The 17490-nt window shown below is 56.0% G+C and overlaps 1 protein-coding gene across 1 annotated transcript; it reads left to right on the top strand.

Annotated features, from left to right (window-relative positions):
• Positions 1-295: 295 nt before the first annotated feature.
• On the top strand, positions 296-12508 carry DUSP4 (dual specificity phosphatase 4). Its single transcript, XM_040965995.1, has 4 exons — positions 296-973; positions 9616-9761; positions 10955-11174; positions 11699-12508. The coding sequence occupies exons 1-4, from the start codon at positions 568-570 to the stop codon at positions 12082-12084; spliced, it is 1158 nt and encodes a 385-aa protein (XP_040821929.1). The 5' UTR covers positions 296-567; the 3' UTR covers positions 12085-12508.
• Positions 12509-17490: the final 4982 nt, after the last annotated feature.

The raw sequence follows: 17490 nt of genomic DNA, 5'->3' as shown, positions 1-17490 counted from the left end.
AGCGAGCGGCCTGTTTACTCCGCTCTTTGTGACGTCGCGGCCCCGTGACTGGGCGCGAGCCGCCGGCTGCTCCATTCACGCGCCGGGGCGGGGAAGAGGCAGGCGGGAGGGCGCGGGGCCGAGCCTGGAGGAGGCGGAGCTTCGCGGGGTAGTAATGCGTGCCCTCCCCGGGGGAGCCAGAGGAACATTAATAACCCTATCAGCCGTGGAGGGAGCTCGGCCCGGTAGTGCGCGCGGCTCCGACTGTGCCTGGGCGATCCGCGGTGCCGCCGGCCGCGCCACCGGGCGGGTTAAACGGACACGCACTCCTCGCCACTGCTCGCACCTCCGGCCCGGGTCCCAGGCGAGCCGCCCAGCCCGGGAGCCCGAGGCCGCTCCGCTCCGCCTGCTATGTAACCGCGAGGCGGTGGGAGGAAGGGGACGGGGAGAAGCTGTCCGGGCGAGGAGCGTCTCGGGGTCTAAGTTTGCGGCCACTTGAGCAGGCGCCAACGCGCAGCCCTCGCCTGACCCTTCCTGCATCCCTGCCGGCCCGGGTGCCCTTGGCTTCCTCGGCGCTTGCCGGCGACCATGGTGACGATGGAGGAGCTGCGGGAGATGGACTGCAGCGTGCTCAAAAGGCTGATGAACCGGGACGAGGGCGGCGGCGCCCTGGGGCTGCTGAGCGGCGGCAAGTGCCTGCTGCTGGACTGCAGACCGTTCCTGGCGCACAGCGCGGGCTACATCCGCGGCTCGGTCAATGTGCGCTGTAACACCATCGTGCGGCGCCGGGCCAAGGGCTCCGTGAGCCTCGAGCAGATCCTGCCCGCCGAGGACGAGGTGCGCGCCCGTCTGCGTTCCGGCCTCTACTCGGCCGTCATCGTGTACGACGAGCGCAGCCCGCGCGCCGAGAGCCTGCGGGAAGACAGCACCGTGTCGCTGGTGGTGCAGGCGCTGCGCCGCAACGCCGAACGCACCGACATCTGTCTGCTCAAAGGTAAACGCGGGCGCCCTAAAAGCGAGCGGAAGGGCGTTCTGTGGCCTGCGCGCCTTCGGGGGCCGGGGAGAGGCGTCCCCAGTGGCGACTCGTTGGCCCTGGGGTATGACCACGTGGGGTTGCCCGCTTTGGTGCGTCTCTCTGCTTTGGAGGGGCGAGCTCCCAACTTCCCGGGTGCTGTGTGGCTGCGTTTCTGCCCGTTTCGTGGCTACACCGCTGATACTTGTACTCGGTAACGCTTCTGGCTTCGTGGGTGAAGCCAGCCGTCTACGCGGGGCGTCTTTGATTCCGGGGGAGTACTCCCCGGTGTGAGGATGGGGTAGGCAGAGCACGCCGTGGACGAGGGAGCGTCCGGCCGTTGGCAAAATACAGCAAAGAGGCGTGGGTGGCAGGCGAGGTGGGAAGCGATTCTCCCGACCAACTGTCCAACTCCGGACGCCTCGTGGGAAATGGTCGGCTTCCCCCCCAAAACATACATTCCACTTCACACACAGTCACACGCACCCGCGCAGGGCTACTTTAGGGCTCGGGGAGCCGGCAGCTGGGAGACGAAGAGTAGAAACCTGCCTCTTCATCCCGGCAGTCCCTGGCAGGGGAGACTCTCCCACGATCTTTTTGTTCAGACCGGGTCTCTGGGCTGTCTGATGGCGCGTGCCTGATGGAAGTGAACCCTGGCCCATCTAGCCTAGCGGCGCCGGGGCGCGGGGGTAAAAGAGGGGTTAGGCCAAGTCCTGTGGTCTTTGAGCAGGCGGAAACCCCTAAATGACTCTGAAGTCGTTGCCGCCACGGTGCGCCCGCCGCACCTGCCGGGCCGGGGTTGGTGGGGGAGTCGAGGCGCACCCCCATCGCTTGCCGCGCTGCGCCCCTTCCCCGCCCCTGCTTCCCGACCCCGACCCCGGCCGCAGCATTCCGCGCATTCCTGTGTCTCGGCTTCCGAATTCGACAGGCGGTTCCGAGCCGCGCCATCAAAGAGCCGCCCCCCTTTCCCTGAAGGCGCCTTTCGCCCCCTCCCGCCTCTCCCCCACTTCTCTCCCGACCTGTTCTCCGGGGAAGGAAGGGAGAGCGGGCGGAAACCTGGAGACCTGTTCCCCTCTTCCCACTAAAGCACGACCAGGCCGAGCTGCGCCTGCCAGCCGGGCTGCCCCTGTAACAGCGGGGGGCTTTGTTCTCTGCAGTTGTTTCCTGACCATTTGACCTGTCAGCTGCTGGGGGAAAGACTGTCTTGACCTTTGATTGAACTGCTAAGGCGATTTTGGTTTTTTTTTTTTTTTTTCTATTCTGTTAGGACTGCCTTGGGCACCTCCGTGGGAGACCTAGACCCACCCACCCCCCGCTGCCCTAGTTTCCAAATTGCTTTAAGAGACCGCGCCGGGGAAACCGCCTGGCCCTTCTAAGACTTTGCCGTGCCGGGACCCCCATTCTCCCGCCTCCCACACGGCAGGTACCTGGGCGACCTCCAGGGTCGGCATGGGCGCCGTGGTCTGAGGCTCAGGCGCCGGTGCCACGACGAATTGGGCTGGCACGTAAGGCCCCTCGAGGCCGGGGACCGGCCGCCAAGCCCAGTGCGCGCGTCCCCTCGCGGACCTCTGCGCGCAGGAGCACCCGGGAACGCTGGATCGCACGGGCCCCACGTGCAGCCTGCGTTTGTTTTGTTTTCTTTTCCTTCCTGAGGGGACTCCCCCCTCCCCCCGAGCGGCGGCTCGGAGACTCTAGGCCTTGGTGTTTCCGGAACGCCAGCAGTTAGATTCCGGACACCATGGACGGTTACCCTCTACTGACAGCGTTCTGCGCGATGTAGATGCTGAGGTCCCCACTGAATGAGACAGGAGGCTTCGGGGAGTTTCCTGGCAGGAGCTTGGGGGTGAGGTGCCTGGCTGTCTCCCGAGGCCTGCACCGCCTGCGACGCGGCCAGGAGGGCCAGCCTTTGCTGCGCGCCAAAGGGGGCAACCTCCTGGGAGATGAAGATGGGGTTCGGGGTGGGAGGTAGGATCGTGGCCCGGGCAGTTTTAACATCTGACGCGCCACGGAAAGTAGCGCCCTTCCAACAACCTCCTTTCTCCCACTGCCCCCAGCAGTAGGCAGAAGTTGAGCTGGAACCCGTGGTTTTTTTTTTTTTTTTTTTGGAGGGTGGGCTACTACCCAGCCTGTTGGTCAGTGGTGGGGGAAGAGCTGGGAGGTGACCCGGCCATGCTGTGTGGAGCTTCCTAGGGAGGTGTTTTCTTGGAGCCTAGGCCGCCTGGTAACTCAGGCCCTTTGTCCTCCCTGCCCTGTGTGCGCGAAAGCTTCCGCAGGGAACATGGGAAGACAGCCCCCCACACACCTCCCTGCTCTGCCTCCACCCCCGGCGAGGAAGGTGCAGCCTGAGGTTGGGCGGTGCGAGCGGGTATGGAGCGAGGTCTGAAGGTTCCCAGGGACCGGAGTTCTGCTTGTTTGAGAGGAGTGGGGAGGATGTGGCTTCCTGGGGCGGGCCTGCGGTGCAGGGATCTAAAGAGAAAAAAGACCAGAGAGCAGAGCCCCTCGGCTAATCTTGAGCAAATGCCTGAACTGATGAAGGTTGGCGTAATCTGGTTCCCACCGGAGCTGCTCATTTGACACTTACTAGGCAATGAAGGCTTTTATTGTGTCTCATTTCTCCGCCGGTGGCAGGGGCTTGGGTGAGCAGGTGGGTGAGGGCAGTGATGGTTCGGGTCGCCTCCCTGGCTAGGGAGGTGGGCAGTAGAAAGCCATGCCCTCCGTCCCAGCCAAGACCTAATCTGAGGCTACTTATGCATCGCATTTAAAAATCCGGTTTCCCTCTTGATGCCACTCGGAATGGCAAAGGGTTACTCAGGGTTAGTGCCGAGTAACGGATTCCACCCTGGAATTCCTGAGATGTGAATAAATTTGACTTTCATCTACAAAGTCTCATGTTACCCAAGTTTTGTTGAAAGCAGTAAGTCACAGTTTGCAGGGTTTTCTGTATTTTTGCTGGTCAAAGATTGCCATTGCGATCACTTTTTATTATTAGTAGTAGTAGTAGTATTTTACTTGAAAGAGTTAGAGAAAGGCCTTCTTCCATCGGCTGGTTCTCGTCACCTGGCTACAGTTAGCAGAACTGCGCCAATCCAAAGGCAGGAAGTAGGAGCTTCTTCCCTGTCTCATGCAGGTGCAGGGTCCCAAGGCTTTGGACTATGCTCTGCTGCTTTCCCAGGCCACAGGCAGGGAGCTGGATGGGAAGTGGAGCAGCTGGAACTCAAACTGGTGCCCACATGGGTGGTGGCGATGCTTTGCAAGTGTAAGATTAGCCAATTGAGCCATCGTGCCAGGCACTAAAGCCTGTTTTAATCTAAAATCCTGTAAGTAATTTTCAGGAAGGGTTAAGGGATTTCCAATCTTGTTTTTGTTTTGGGTGCTGGTGGTGATTTTGTCCCAGCACATGTTTCCTTTGGAATCCCTTCCCTCTTCTCCGTTCCTTCATCTCTGACATAGAATTTGAACTCCTGGTTTAAAGAAAGGAAAAGAAGGTAGAAGTTAGTTGCCACCAGGGGTGTGTGTCCTTTTTGAGTTGGGAGGAGCACCTAGGGTTCCTCCAGTGTCCCCTTGAAGCTTGGAATTCATGTACCTGGTGTTGTAGGACTCTGCCATAAGCTGCTTTCCCTGGGCCCGGCCTTTGACCTCTGCTACCTTGGCGATCGTGAATGCCCAGGCCGAGGGTGGAATGGAGCAGGCCCGCAGCTGGCCTGCTGGGACCTGCCTTGTGGCGTCCCTCTGTGTGCTGCGTCTCTGGGTGCCTGGGTCTTTATCTCAGGGCAACCGGAGGACCTGCCCAGCTGGCCCTCATTCTGCACTGAAAATGGAAGGGCCTGACTTTTCTTGTACCCGTGCGATGTGTGACGTTCCTGACAGCTCATGGTGGGAGACACAGTTGAATACCCGCTTGTTGGCATCCCATAGAGGCACTGGTTTGAGTTCCCGCTGCTCCCCGTCTCAATCCAGCTCCCTGTCAATGTGGTTGGAAAAGTAGTGGAGGATGGGCTGAGTGCTTGGCCCCCCGCACCAACATGGGAGACCCAGAAGAAGCTCTTGGGTGCTGCTTGCTGCCTTCAGCCTGGCCCAGCCCTGGCCGCTGTGGCCATTGCGGCCATCTCGGGAGTGGAGCAGCAGGTGTTCGTCTGTCTCTCTCCCTCTGTGTAGCTCTGCCTTTCTCATAAGCCAGTTTACAATGAAAAGTGGACCTGAAAGAGAATACCCACTCGCTGTCATCATTTGTTAAGGTAATTACCGTGACTGGAGCAAGCCAAGAGACATCTCCACACTCCAGGTGTGATTTGGGGTATGCGCTTGGGAGAGCACTGGGCTTCCTCGGGCCTGTGCTGGAGAAGCTGGGCAGGAAAGGTGGCCTCAGGAAGAAGCTGAAAAATGCCATGGAGAAGAACTCTGCATGTCTGAAACCCGATAGCCGGTATCCTTACCAGCCCGCAGCTCTGGGCTAACCAGAGGAAGTGGGACAGGAAGCCAACTTCTGCATCCAACGGAAGGAAGCTGGCGTGCCGAGCATAGCCGATAGCATGCAGGGACTGGGCTGACCGTAGACATGGGTCATCGGTCACATTGGGTGAGTGTGCTCCAAAGCCAGTGACCTTCAGGTAACCCCAGACGTCCAGGCTAGGCCGGAGAGCAGGGTCCTGCACCTTGGGTGGGAACAGGTGATTTTCTGAGCATGGAGAGGATCATGGGAAAAAATGGCCATCCCACCAAGAACTGTGCCCATGGTCCATCCGCATGGTTCCTGTGGGTCTACTGTCGGGAGTCCCTCAGCACGTGTTGGTGCATCTTCTGGTGGTCGGCGACATTTATGTAGGATATCTCCTGCTAGGGAAGAAAGTCACCAGCGGGGGACAGTTTACTGGGGGGGTTGTTTTCAGCTGCCGGACAGAGAGAGGGAGTTCATACTGCTATTTAGGTTTTTTCCTCCTAGACTTTCAAGTGTTAACAGTATTAAAATGAAAGATTTAAAAATCAGAAATGCATCCTAATAAAGATTTGAGAAAACTGGATCAGAGTGAGTCAAAGTTTTTTTTTTTTTTTCCCTGAAGTTAAACAATTCATTGGCATGTTAGTTAGGATATCTTATTTAGGAGACAGATACATCCATTGCAGGCAACTGCTGCTTTTGGAATCGGTAAAAATGACCAGCATGAAAGTGGCTTCTGGACATTTAGAATCCTGTGATATGGAGAGAACTTTGTCTCCTGGTATCCTTCCGGGTCTGGGAAAAAAAAGAGTTTGCCGGGGCAAGTGGCTGCCCAAGTTCACAGGGCTAGAGCTGCCTTGGTGTGGGAACCTGCAGGACACGTTGGTTGAGCTTGTCTGTGTCGGCAGCTGGCTGTGCTTCTCAAGAGCTTTGGATAAAAACGTAAGGATCCAACTCTTCTTCTGTGACTGTGGCACCGCATGGGGGTGGGGCCTGGGGAGGAGGGATGGAAGGCAAGTCTTAGAGTCTCTTGTCCCACCCCACTCATGGTGAGAAATCTTATTTTAATTCATATTGGGTCGCCGTAGAGGGATGCAGGATCCAGGACACAGCACCCTTTTCCAGTGCAGTGGGTCCTAACTCACTCCTGCCACGGGGAGAGGACGGATGCTGGCCCCGACATCGTTGGCAGCCCGAGCTGGGAAGCCAGTGGCTAGAAGCAGTGCGGATGTCCTGGCCGGGTGGCCCAGGAGAAGAAGGCTGTCGGCCAAGGTGGATTAGACAGCTGAGCCACAGGTCGGTTTCCAAGTGGCAAGAGGAAAAGTGCACCCGTCGTGGCGAGACGGAAGCACCCATGTTTCCACACGGTCTGGCTGCACTCATGTACAAGGACCTCGCTTGGCAGTGTCTGCACTTTTCGCTAATGCAGAGCTGAGACCGGAGTCTGGCCAGCACTGGCTTTCCCTCCGCCGGCACTTCCCGAGTGCGGGGCGCTCCAGGGCCAGACCGCACAGCCACAGGCCTGTCCTGCAGCAGAGCCTTTCAGCACGCCTGCTCCCGGACCAAGCTCTTGCTCCCCACGTTCTTTTTTTGGGGGGGGGGGCTTGTTCCATAGCCTTCATGGCAGCGCTACCTTTTCTGCTTTTCCAGCAGCTGCTGTGTGTCAGACCTGCCTGCCATATGGTGCTCGGGGAGCCCAGGAAGCTGCAGGCCTTGTCATGCTCCCCCTCTGGGGCCTTCGGGGACGTCCACGGAGGGCTCCCTCGCCATGGGTGCTAAGCAAGGACCTCCATGGGACATCTGCCTTTCCAACATTTTTGGGAGGGTGACTCAGGTTAAACAAGGGGCCCGGGGCACACAGCTGCTGCTCTAGGGGGTTGGGGCTCTTTGTGTTTCGCTCGCAGTGAGATCTGGGGGATCCCAACTGCTCTTTCCCTGTGACCTGTTGAGCCTCTTTTGGTTGTCTTCCCTTGTGTGGGTGATCCCTGTGTGTCTGGGAGGTAAGCTTTTGGGGGGTACCACTCAAGTCCTACACATCATATGTAGGCCCCAGGATTGTGGGGTAACTCCACTGCAAGCCTACAGAGACTTGTGGAATAACAAGACATGACAGTGGTGCAGGTGGTCACCTGCCAGGACTCATTGATTGCACCTGTCCAGCTGTCCCCTTTCTCCAAATAGAAGTGATGGTCAAAGCTCCTTGGTCCCAGAGGCGCCCAGCAGAGGGACTTGGGCTACGGAAGCTTATCGCCCGTTTCTTCCCTTGTTCCGTGACCGGGGGGGGGGGGGGGGTGGCGGAGGGGGATTCTTTAGGGAGATGAGTGCTGTTCAGGCCCCTGGCATGACCCAAGCTGGCCACAGTAGCCCCAGCATCCACTGTGAGTCAGCAGGAAGGAGGCCGTGACTAGAGAGGGAGCGCATGCCATTTATATCTTGCAGGCGGGAGAGGAGGGGACAGTGAAACCTCCGGTCAGAGAAGAAAACGGAATGCCCTGTTTCTGGAAACCTTGTGATGTGGCTCCCCTGGGAGCCAGAGGAAGCTGTTTTTAGGGTGGGGATTAGGGGCCAGAGCTTGCCTAACCACGTGCTGCCCCCCTTTCCCCAGGGTGATGCAAAGGCACAGCTCTGTAGCTCCCTCCTGTGGATGGAGACTGTTGGCTACATCCGGGACCCACGGCCAACGTGGCGCCTAATTTTCTCTGATGTTAGAGATTTATTTATGTATTTGAAGGGGGAGAGAAATATCTTCATCCACTGGTTCATTCACTACCCATAAGGGTATAACGTGTGGGGCTAGGTCAAGCTAAAGCCAGAGGTCTGGGTCGCCATCTGGGTCTCCCAACATGGGGCAAGCACTTGGGTCAACTGCTGCTGCTTTCCCAGGCCTGTTAGCAGGAAGCTGAATCAGTAGTGGAGCAGCCAGGAGTCTAGTACTTAGATACATGTGGGCATGGCTTGGGACGTCCCAAGACCAGCGTCCCCTTCCCAACTTAGCCTGGGAAGGGATGAATGAATGGCTGTTTCCAAACATGCAAAAAACCCCATTGTGTTAGTAAGGTCCTCTTCTATGCCGAGGTGGTGTTTGGCAGAGTGGTTAAGCCATCTCTTGGAATGCCCATGTCTCATTTTCACAGCTCCTGGGTTCAAGTGTGACTGTTTTCCATCTCTAGTTCCTGTCACTGTGTGCCTGGGAAGCAGTAGTCCCAGGCCTGGGGTCCCTGCCACTCACCTGGGAGATGTGGTTGGAGCTCCTGACTCCTGGCTGCCAACTGGCCCAGCTCTGGCTATTGCCAGCAGGTGCAAAGTTGAGCCAGCAGATATAGAAGATCCCTCTGGCTCGCTCTCTGCCATTAAAATAAACACAACCAAATAGAAATAGATAACTAAAAAGCCCTGTACTGGGCCTGGAGAAACAACACAACAAAAATGAAAGGGGAGGGGGTGGCAAACAGGCTGCCCATTGCCCTCAGCCGGGCGACAGGCTGCAAGCTGGAGAACAGACTGACGCCTGTGCATCTGTGTGCATGGTTCTGCCACTCCCAGCCCCGCTGCCTGGCCTGGCACGGGCTGATGTGGCTTCGTTACAGTTAAAAGGCCTCCCTTCTTCAATGAGCCCTTGTTGAAGAAGGCCCTGCCAGGGTCCTGCCAGGGTTTAACCAGCTCTTGGTCAGTCCCAGGATCTTTCCGCGCTTCTAAAGGACCCAGGTTCCCCTTGGCATCTGCCCCACCCACCATGGGCAGCCAGTAGGGCTAGTGGCGAAGGCACCTGTCTTTTCTGCCTTCCAGCATGGTGGTAACTGCAAGGGAGCTGGGATCTGGGCTGGGTACCTATGTCCAAGTGGCAGGTGACTGCAGGTGCTCCTGACTTTCCTCACTTGAGCTTCCTCCTTCCCCCAGAAGAGTTGCCCCGTCTGTGTCTGGCGTGTTCTCTTTAGCTGAAGCCCCTACACCTGCACTGGAGACTTTTCAGGGCCAGCATCCTTGCAAGCATCGGTGCTGGTGGGCTGTGCGTCTCTGGAAGCAGTGTGCTTTAGGCGTTATCGATAGGCCCACAGCGCCACCCAGTGGCAGCTGTGCAGCCGGCCAGCCTTTCCAGAATTTCCTTCTTGCTCAGCCTGGTAGGATTGACTGGCTGTGGCTTCCAGTAGGTGACTCTGTTAACCTGGGCTGCTTTTTTCTGCTTTTACAGGTGGCTATGAGAGGTTTTCCTCCGAGTACCCAGAATTCTGTTCCAAGACCAAGGCATTGGCAGCCATCCCACCCCCTGTGCCTCCGAGTGCTACGGAATCCTTAGAGCTGGGCTGCAGCTCCTGTGGGACTCCCCTGCACGACCAGGTAGACTCCAGGCTCTGAGCTCAGGAGCGAGGGATGGGAAGCGGGTGAAGCCTCCTAGCAGAATTTGGATTTTTTTTAACAGGTGTTAAATGAACCTTTAAAAACTTTGGGGGGTTTGAGTCTTGGCTCCACTCCCAGTTCCAGCCTCCTACTCACACACACCTGGGAGGCAGCAGACGGTGGCCCCAGCAGTTGGACCCCCGCTACCCATTTGGAGCTCTAGGCTGCTGGGTGTGGCCTGGTCCAGCCCTGGTGCTCACAGGTATTTGTGGAGCCAAGCCATGCCTCTCAAATGAGAGAAGGATCTTGCGGAAGATGAAATGTGAAGAAAGTACACATGGATGGAGAGGTTTTTGTGCCCAAATGAGCTTGCCTTTTAATTCAGGTTTTCATAAATGCCAAGCAGACAAAAGTGGACAACCATTCTACTTCTCACAAGTGCAGGTCTGAGCTGCCGCATTTCTCGCAAGCGCATTTGCTGCACACTCCCATGAGATAGACAGGGAGTGAGTGATGGGGTCCAGCATTTTCAGCAAGGCTCTTTTTATTTCCAGATCTATTTTTATTTATCTGAAAAGAGGGACAGAGAAGGAGAGAGATCAACCATATGCTGACTCAATCCCTAAATAGCTGCTGCTTCACTCTCTAAATGGCTGCGGCCGCTAGAGTTGAGCCAGGTTGAAGCCAGGAGCCAGAGGCATCTTCAAGGTCTCCCACATGGGTGCAGGGGCCTAAGCACTTGGGCCCTCCATCTGCTGCTGCTTTCCCAGGCACATTAGCAGGGAGCTGGATAGGAAGCGGACTAGCTGGGACTCAAACCTCCTAGGCGGCCACTTAACCCTGCAACGCTATAGGGCCTGTTGCTAGGGGTTAGGGGTGGGAGGGCACCGCTGTTGTTTTTAAGAACAAGATGGCATCTGTTTTGTTTGCTAAGTGAAAGGGAAGCGCCCCTCATTCAGTCCCTCAGCCATGCAGCAATGGCTTGCTGAGCAGATGTGAGCTCGAAGAGCTGAGCTGCTGCAGCCCGGCAGGGCATGTCCTCTGCTGGCTTCTCTGCCACCTGCAAGTGTCAAAGCTCCAGTGGGGACGGGGAGCCACAAGCCAGGCTTCCCCCACCACCCTGGCCTGAGCCTGCCTCCGCATCTTGCACTCATGTTGTTGTGGGCGGGTGTCTGCTTTCTTTCCTGGCACAGGGGGGTCCTGTGGAGATCCTTCCCTTCCTCTACCTCGGCAGTGCTTATCATGCTGCGCGGAGAGACATGCTGGACGCCCTGGGAATCACAGCTCTGCTCAACGTCTCCTCCGACTGCCCGAACCATTTCGAAGGTCACTACCAGTACAAGTGCATCCCGGTGGAGGACAACCACAAGGCCGACATCAGCTCCTGGTTCATGGAAGCCATTGAGTACATTGGTGAGTGGCTACCCAGCCTTGGGCTCCCCCAGGATCCAGGGGCGGAGGGAGAAAGGGAGGGTGTGACGGACACAGCCTTGTGTGGCACCTGCAGGGTGGGAGTGGGGTGGGAGGCAAGCAGCCGCCGACAGCCCAGCAGGAGACAGGAAAGCTGGATCACTGGTTTCTGCACACGGACGCCCTTGCAGGTGTGATGGCCCCGACCAGCTGCCGCTGCAGGTTCCACCCAGATGCAGTGCTTGCGGGTGGGTTATGTGTCAGGGATGCCTTGGCAGGCCTGAGCTCATGGTGATGCAGCCGATGAAGTCACCACTTGGGACGCAAACGTCCCCTGTCGGAATGCCGGCTTGAGTGCCTGTTCTGCTTCTGATTCAGCTCTTTGCTTACTATGCCTGGCAAAGCGAGGGAGGCAGATGTCTCTCGAGCTTGGGCCTGAGACACCCGTGGGAGTGACCCCGCCACCAACAGGGGTGGAGGCTCCGTGGTGACCCTGAGCCCCCCCCTGTGTCCCCCTATCCCCGCAGATGCAGTGAAGGAGTGCCGCGGCCGCGTGCTGGTCCACTGCCAGGCGGGCATCTCGCGCTCGGCCACCATCTGCCTGGCCTACCTGATGATGAAGCAGCGCGTGCGACTGGAGGAGGCCTTTGAGTTCGTCAAGCAGCGGCGCAGTGTCATCTCGCCCAACTTCAGCTTCATGGGGCAGCTACTGCAGTTTGAGTCCCAGGTGTTGGCCACATCATGTGCTGCGGAGGCCGCCAGCCCCTCGGGGCCCCTGCGGGAGCGGGGTCCAAGCACCCCCACGCCCACCTCGCAGTTTGTCTTCAGCTTCCCAGTGTCGGTTGGCGTGCACTCGGCCCCCAGCAGCCTGCCCTACCTGCACAGTCCCATCACCACCTCCCCCAGCTGCTAGAGTCGCGCCCCCCTCTGGCCCTGGGACCTCCCTCTCTACCCCTGGGAGACCAGAGCTGGCCCTGGGCTGGGCTGGGGGCGTGGAGCCACGTGTGTGTGTGTGTGTGGGTGGAGGGCAGGTGCCTCCACTGCTTGACCCATCCACCTCTCCTTGGCCAACCGCAGGGCCAGCTCGAATGGCAATAAGGACTTTGACTCGGATTTCTAACAAACAGCCAAACACTCCCAACTTAGAGCAATAACGGCTGCCTCCTTGGCTGCCAGGGAGGGCCTTGGCTTGGTTTTTGTGTCTTGTTTTGCTTTTCCAATAGAAAATTCTTACCTCATTTTTTTCCCCCCTAAGCAGTTAAGGCTTGAAGTTAGGGCAGCCTCAGATCCTGGCAAATGAGCTCCACCCAACCCATCTGATTCTGGGGAGTAGGAGTGAGAGGAGGGGAGCGAAGAGGACAGCCAAGTGCCTGGTTCTGTGTGCTGACTTTTTGTTGGGGGTGGGGTGGGGCTGTAGTTACAGGAACTTTGTTTTCACCGAGGAATCTTTGCTTCTGAAGTCTCCAGCAGGTGGATATTTATTATGAAGCATTCCCATGGCTTGTGCAGGTGCAGAGGCAGTGAATGGAGAATTTGTGAAGTACGATGTCCAACAGTGGGCAGAGCCACAGGCCGGAGCGAGCCTGATGAATGCCCCCTTGCCCAGAAAGAAGGCGGGATGGGACAGGAAGAGAAAGTGATGATCTCCTGGAAGCTGGGCACACCCAGACCGTGGGGTTGTGTCACATTCTCTGTCCCCACTTCTTGTCTCTCCCATGACCACCGTGGGGGTGAAACGTCTTTCTTGTGGGCCTCCTGGAGGCTTGGGGTGTCACCTTTGGTAAAGGCTATCTCATCTAAGGTGCTCTTGGAAAACTGGGTGCAGTTCAGCTCTTCCGCAAGCACCTCATGGGCCAGAGCAGCGGGGAGAGCCGGATCCCCAGAAAGAGACCAGAAATGAATCCTTTCCCCAGTTGCAGCCCCGTGGTTTCCCTTGCTTGTCACCAGAGGTGTGCTGGAAAGTTCTAGTGTCCCGAAACCCCTGGTTTTACCTCGGGAATGATGGGAACTCGGTGGATTCGCATCCCAGGGCCCTAGAGAGGCTACTGAGGGAGGTGGGGCCAGGCCTGCTGGCTGCCCAGGGGTCATTGCCATTGGTCAAGTGGAGAAGTAGCTTTAGTGGCAGAAGGTGTGTCTTCTGGGGGTGGGGAGGGCTGGGGTGGGGCAGGTGTGTGGGGAGGGGGTGGGGTGGTCTCTGTGGGTGATTTGCTGTGTCGTGTCGTGGGGCAGATTAGCGCTGTAGAAGTGAGAGCCTGTGTCTTGTAGCCCTCCGTGGAAACGGACATTCTTCCTCCCCCAGAAAGGACTTTGTGTCTCCCAGATAACACCAGGCTCCTTGAACTCCGAAGCTGCGTTCTTCCCACCCCTTTGGCTGGGGCCAGAGGCGCCCTGCTTGGCCCCTGGAGGTGCTTGGCTAAATGATTTCCAAAGGAGTGGGGTGGGGTGGGGGTTACCAGACAGCTGCCTGTTTCTAGAGTGGGCAGAGGTGCAATGCTCCTGATTCTTCTGGATCCCTGGAGGTCAGGTCCCCGCTGAGGGTCAAGGGGGTTGGTCTGTAGCTGAAACAGCAGTTGTGCGGGGCATGGAGGGGCTGCTGCGAGGGGAGGGACATTGGCGGCAGAACTTACTCGTTCTTTGTAGATTGGGTGTGCATTAGGTAAAAGCTCCCTTGTTCTCCTGGCCAGACTTTGACCAGCCTGGAACTGGTTGCCCCCGTGTCTTCCACCTGCTTGCCAATTCAGATCTTTGGATGTCAGGCAGCTGTTTATAAAGCCATTTTTCTCTGCACCTGCTATCAGCATGAGCCCCAACACTCAGAGAGGTAAATGAGACATTGACTTGATGGGAAAGGGGGCCTTGGAGCTGTTGCCCTCCATCCGAAACCTGCTGGATGACCTGAACCACTCTAACGAAGCCACACTGCAGTCAGTGTGGCCCTCAATGAAGTTCAGATGCCCCCCTCCTGTGCGGTATCTGCTGGGGCTGGGAAACCTTTGGAATGGCCACAAAGCACTGCTGCACTTGCCTGATGATGGGTTCTCTTATTGGCCCCAAGGACGCTGCAGGTGCACAGGAAGGTCTGGAGACCAGAGGACCAGCCACCATGGGCTTCTGTGGAGTGGACCCAAACAGTGAGACTGATGCTGTGTGGAGCAAGTGACCCAGGCCTCTTTGGGACTGCCTTCCTGGGGCCCTGTGATGGGGTGCTTGTTCCAGGTGGATTCCAGAGAGATCCCAAGAAGATCGGGGAGCAGTTACAAATCCTTGGGAGAATGGAGTGAAGGGGGCTGGGATCGTTGGTTGAAGCATGAAGGAGACAAGGAGCTGGGAGTTGCCCACGAAGCCTGCAGCATGGAAAGCGGTAGTTACCCTCCACTGTTCATGAGGGTCATCAAGGGGCTTCCAGACTGGGAAATCTACCTCTTCCCACACAAGGCCAATCGGAATCCCAGTGGGTGGGACCCAGGAGCAGTGGGCAGCTGGGGCTCTGGCCTGGAGAGAGGCTGGGTCTCACTGCCACAGAGCTAGTAGGTCATTTCAGCCAGGGTTTGCCTCTGGTCCAGCATGGCCAAAAAGGCCAGCCCCATCCTGGCTGAAGAACCCCGGACGGTTTCCCCTGAGCTGCTTCCGTATTGGGGCATCTGCTCTTGTTCCTTGGGAGCCTGCTGATGATGTAGTGTTGCCGGAGGACTCGGGGCAGTGTGGTGCTTTGACGTTTTGGCTGAGGCTGGTCCATCTGGCATGGAGTGTCCCTCCTCCTGCAGGGCGCCTTTCCTCCTCCAGGCTGGAAGCCTTCAGGCAAGGAGACTCCATGAAGACAGCAATGCAATACTTGTAACTCGTGTAAATACAGCCTCATCTTTCGGAGTGGTGTAATTTCTACATTTGATATGCCTGTCCTGTAGGATGTACATAGTGTGTGTAGGGAATTTAATTTTTTTTTTTAGAAAATGTTGACATGTCTGTTTTTATTTATTGCTCGAAAAAGATCGTTTGAAGAAAAATAAATACATTTTCAACCACCTCTGGCATGGCTTAGTGTGTCCTTGGAGATAGCCTTGCTACTGTGACTTGGGCCGTTTTATAGTCCTACCCTGGGTCCTCGGTGAGGGGTGGGCAGTAAGCCTGTGGGAAAGACAACAGTGTTCCACACCAGAGGCCCTGGGTGTGAGTCCAAGCTCTGGCTCCTGATTCCAGCTTCTGATAACGGACCCTGGGAGGCAACCCTGATGGGCCGAGTCCTTGAGTTCCTGTTGCTTTCATAGGAGATCTGGATTGAGTTCCCAGGTTCTGCACCCCGGCCACTGGGGGCATTTAGGGAGTGAGCCAAGAGGTGGGGATTCTTGATTTCTCGCTGTCCTCCTCTGAAATACAGATTCATATGTATTTTTTGAAAGCCCTTGCCCTCTTGGTAACTGCAATGGAGACTGGCTGGTGAAGTCAGCCCAGTTTTGCTCATCAAGGCAGGTGAGAGGAGAGGGCAAATGATCCTTTGGTCCCTTGTCTTCCCAGCATCAGCCAGGGAAGGGAATGGTCGAAGACAGGGAGTGTCCTTCCTATGGGAGAAATCAAGGCAGGATTTCAGATAAGTGTTCCAGACTCCCAGCCTTTCCTATTGCAGACATTTGGGGGAATGAACCGGAGCAAGGAAAATCCATCTCTTGGGTTCTGTCTCCCTACCTGCCTTCCTTTAAAATAAGGCTTTACAGATTGAGGTAGCTCTTGGACCCGATGGTTAAGATGCTGCTTGGTAGACTCAGATCCTACAAGGTCAGTGTTGGCTTAGTTTGCTCCTGAATGAGCTTCCTGGGACACAGCCTCAAGTGGGAGAGCCTGGTTCAAGTCTGGGTGTTTGGAGAGTGAGCCAGAGGACAAGGGACCTCTTTTTCTTGCTATCCTTGCCTTTGAAACACACACACATACATACACACACACACACACACACACATACACACACACAGATAAGAATGGCATCTCCATGGGAGCCTGGTCAATTATAGCCTAGAGACAGGAGATTGGGCTGTACTAGCACAGGGGGTTATTGTTGACAACAAGGGGCTCTGGTTGGTCTCGCAGGATCAGGTTTCACTCAAGTATTCTTTTTGCGATCATCAAAGTAAGCAGTATGTTTCAGGTGGGGAAAAGTCGATCAAACCAGTGATTTCCTACACTGCTGAGAGATGGGTCATGGGTACAAAGGCTTACTGGTATACATTTCCCAAATCGGCAACTAAAAGTATGGGTAAACATGTATCCCCCCATATCAGGACTATTTAACTTAGTTGGATGCAGCTAGCTGGGGAAAGAAATGAGAGAAACTATTGAGAGGTCAGTACTTGCAGATGATTGTGTCTGGAAAAAGTGAATACAGTGAGCCTTTCAGATCAGCAAGTGACTAACTGTAGAACTAATATGAAAAGAACTCATAACTTTCCCATGTGAAATCACAAAAATAAATGTGATAGAAGATCCCATTTGCAACAGTGATGTCAAGATGGAATAACTGCAGTAAACTTTACTAGAAATTGGTAATGTGTATGGGGGCATGGAAATAGGAAATAATGGGTATGCAAACCTTTGCAGGGGACATAGGAAAACACTGGGAAAAGCAGGAAAGCACGTTGTATCTTGAGTAAGAACCTCAGTACTGAGAAGACATGATTTTTCTATCAATCAACCCCATATATAAATAAAGGTTTATCTTATTGGGAAGGTAGATTTACAAAGGGGCTACAGAGAGGATCTTCCACCTGCTGGTTCTCTCCCTAAACAGCTACAACAGTTGGAACCGAACCAATCTGAGGCAAAGAGCCAGGAGCTTCCTCCAGGCCACCCTTCACTGCTTTCCCAGGCCACAAGCAGGTACCTGAAGTGGAGTAGCTTGGATACTAACTGATGCCCATATATCCCATACACCCCTGGTGTGTGCAAGAGCCACTGTGCTGGGCCCCAACCTATACATTTAATGTGATCAGGGTTAAGAAAAATAAAACTGGCAAAAATGGTCTTGAATTTCACCTGGAAAAATAAACATGCAGGAAAACTAAAATGAATACAACAACAGAGAGAGTGAGTGGGAGCGAAGGTTGAGTTGGGGGCACCTTCGTTTGTTGGAGACCACTGTAACAGTACCCCAAGCTGGGTAAGTTGGAGCAATTACTTCTAACAGTTCTCCAGGCCGGGAAGTGCAAGATCAAGGGGGATGCGTTGATAAAGATGTTCTTGCTGCATCATCCATGGCAGAACAGTGAAGGGCACAAACGCCTGAGAGAATCAGACAGTGGTCAAACTTCCTTTACCACAATAATAACCCCCATCT

The sequence above is a fragment of the Ochotona curzoniae genome, unplaced genomic scaffold (assembly GCF_017591425.1).
Source record: "Ochotona curzoniae isolate NIBS_2020 unplaced genomic scaffold, NIBS_Ocur_1.0 scaffold_4505, whole genome shotgun sequence".
NCBI lineage: Eukaryota > Metazoa > Chordata > Mammalia > Lagomorpha > Ochotonidae > Ochotona > Ochotona curzoniae.
The sequence above is the reverse complement of the archived record's forward strand: the minus strand, read 5'-3'. Positions and strand labels throughout refer to the sequence as shown.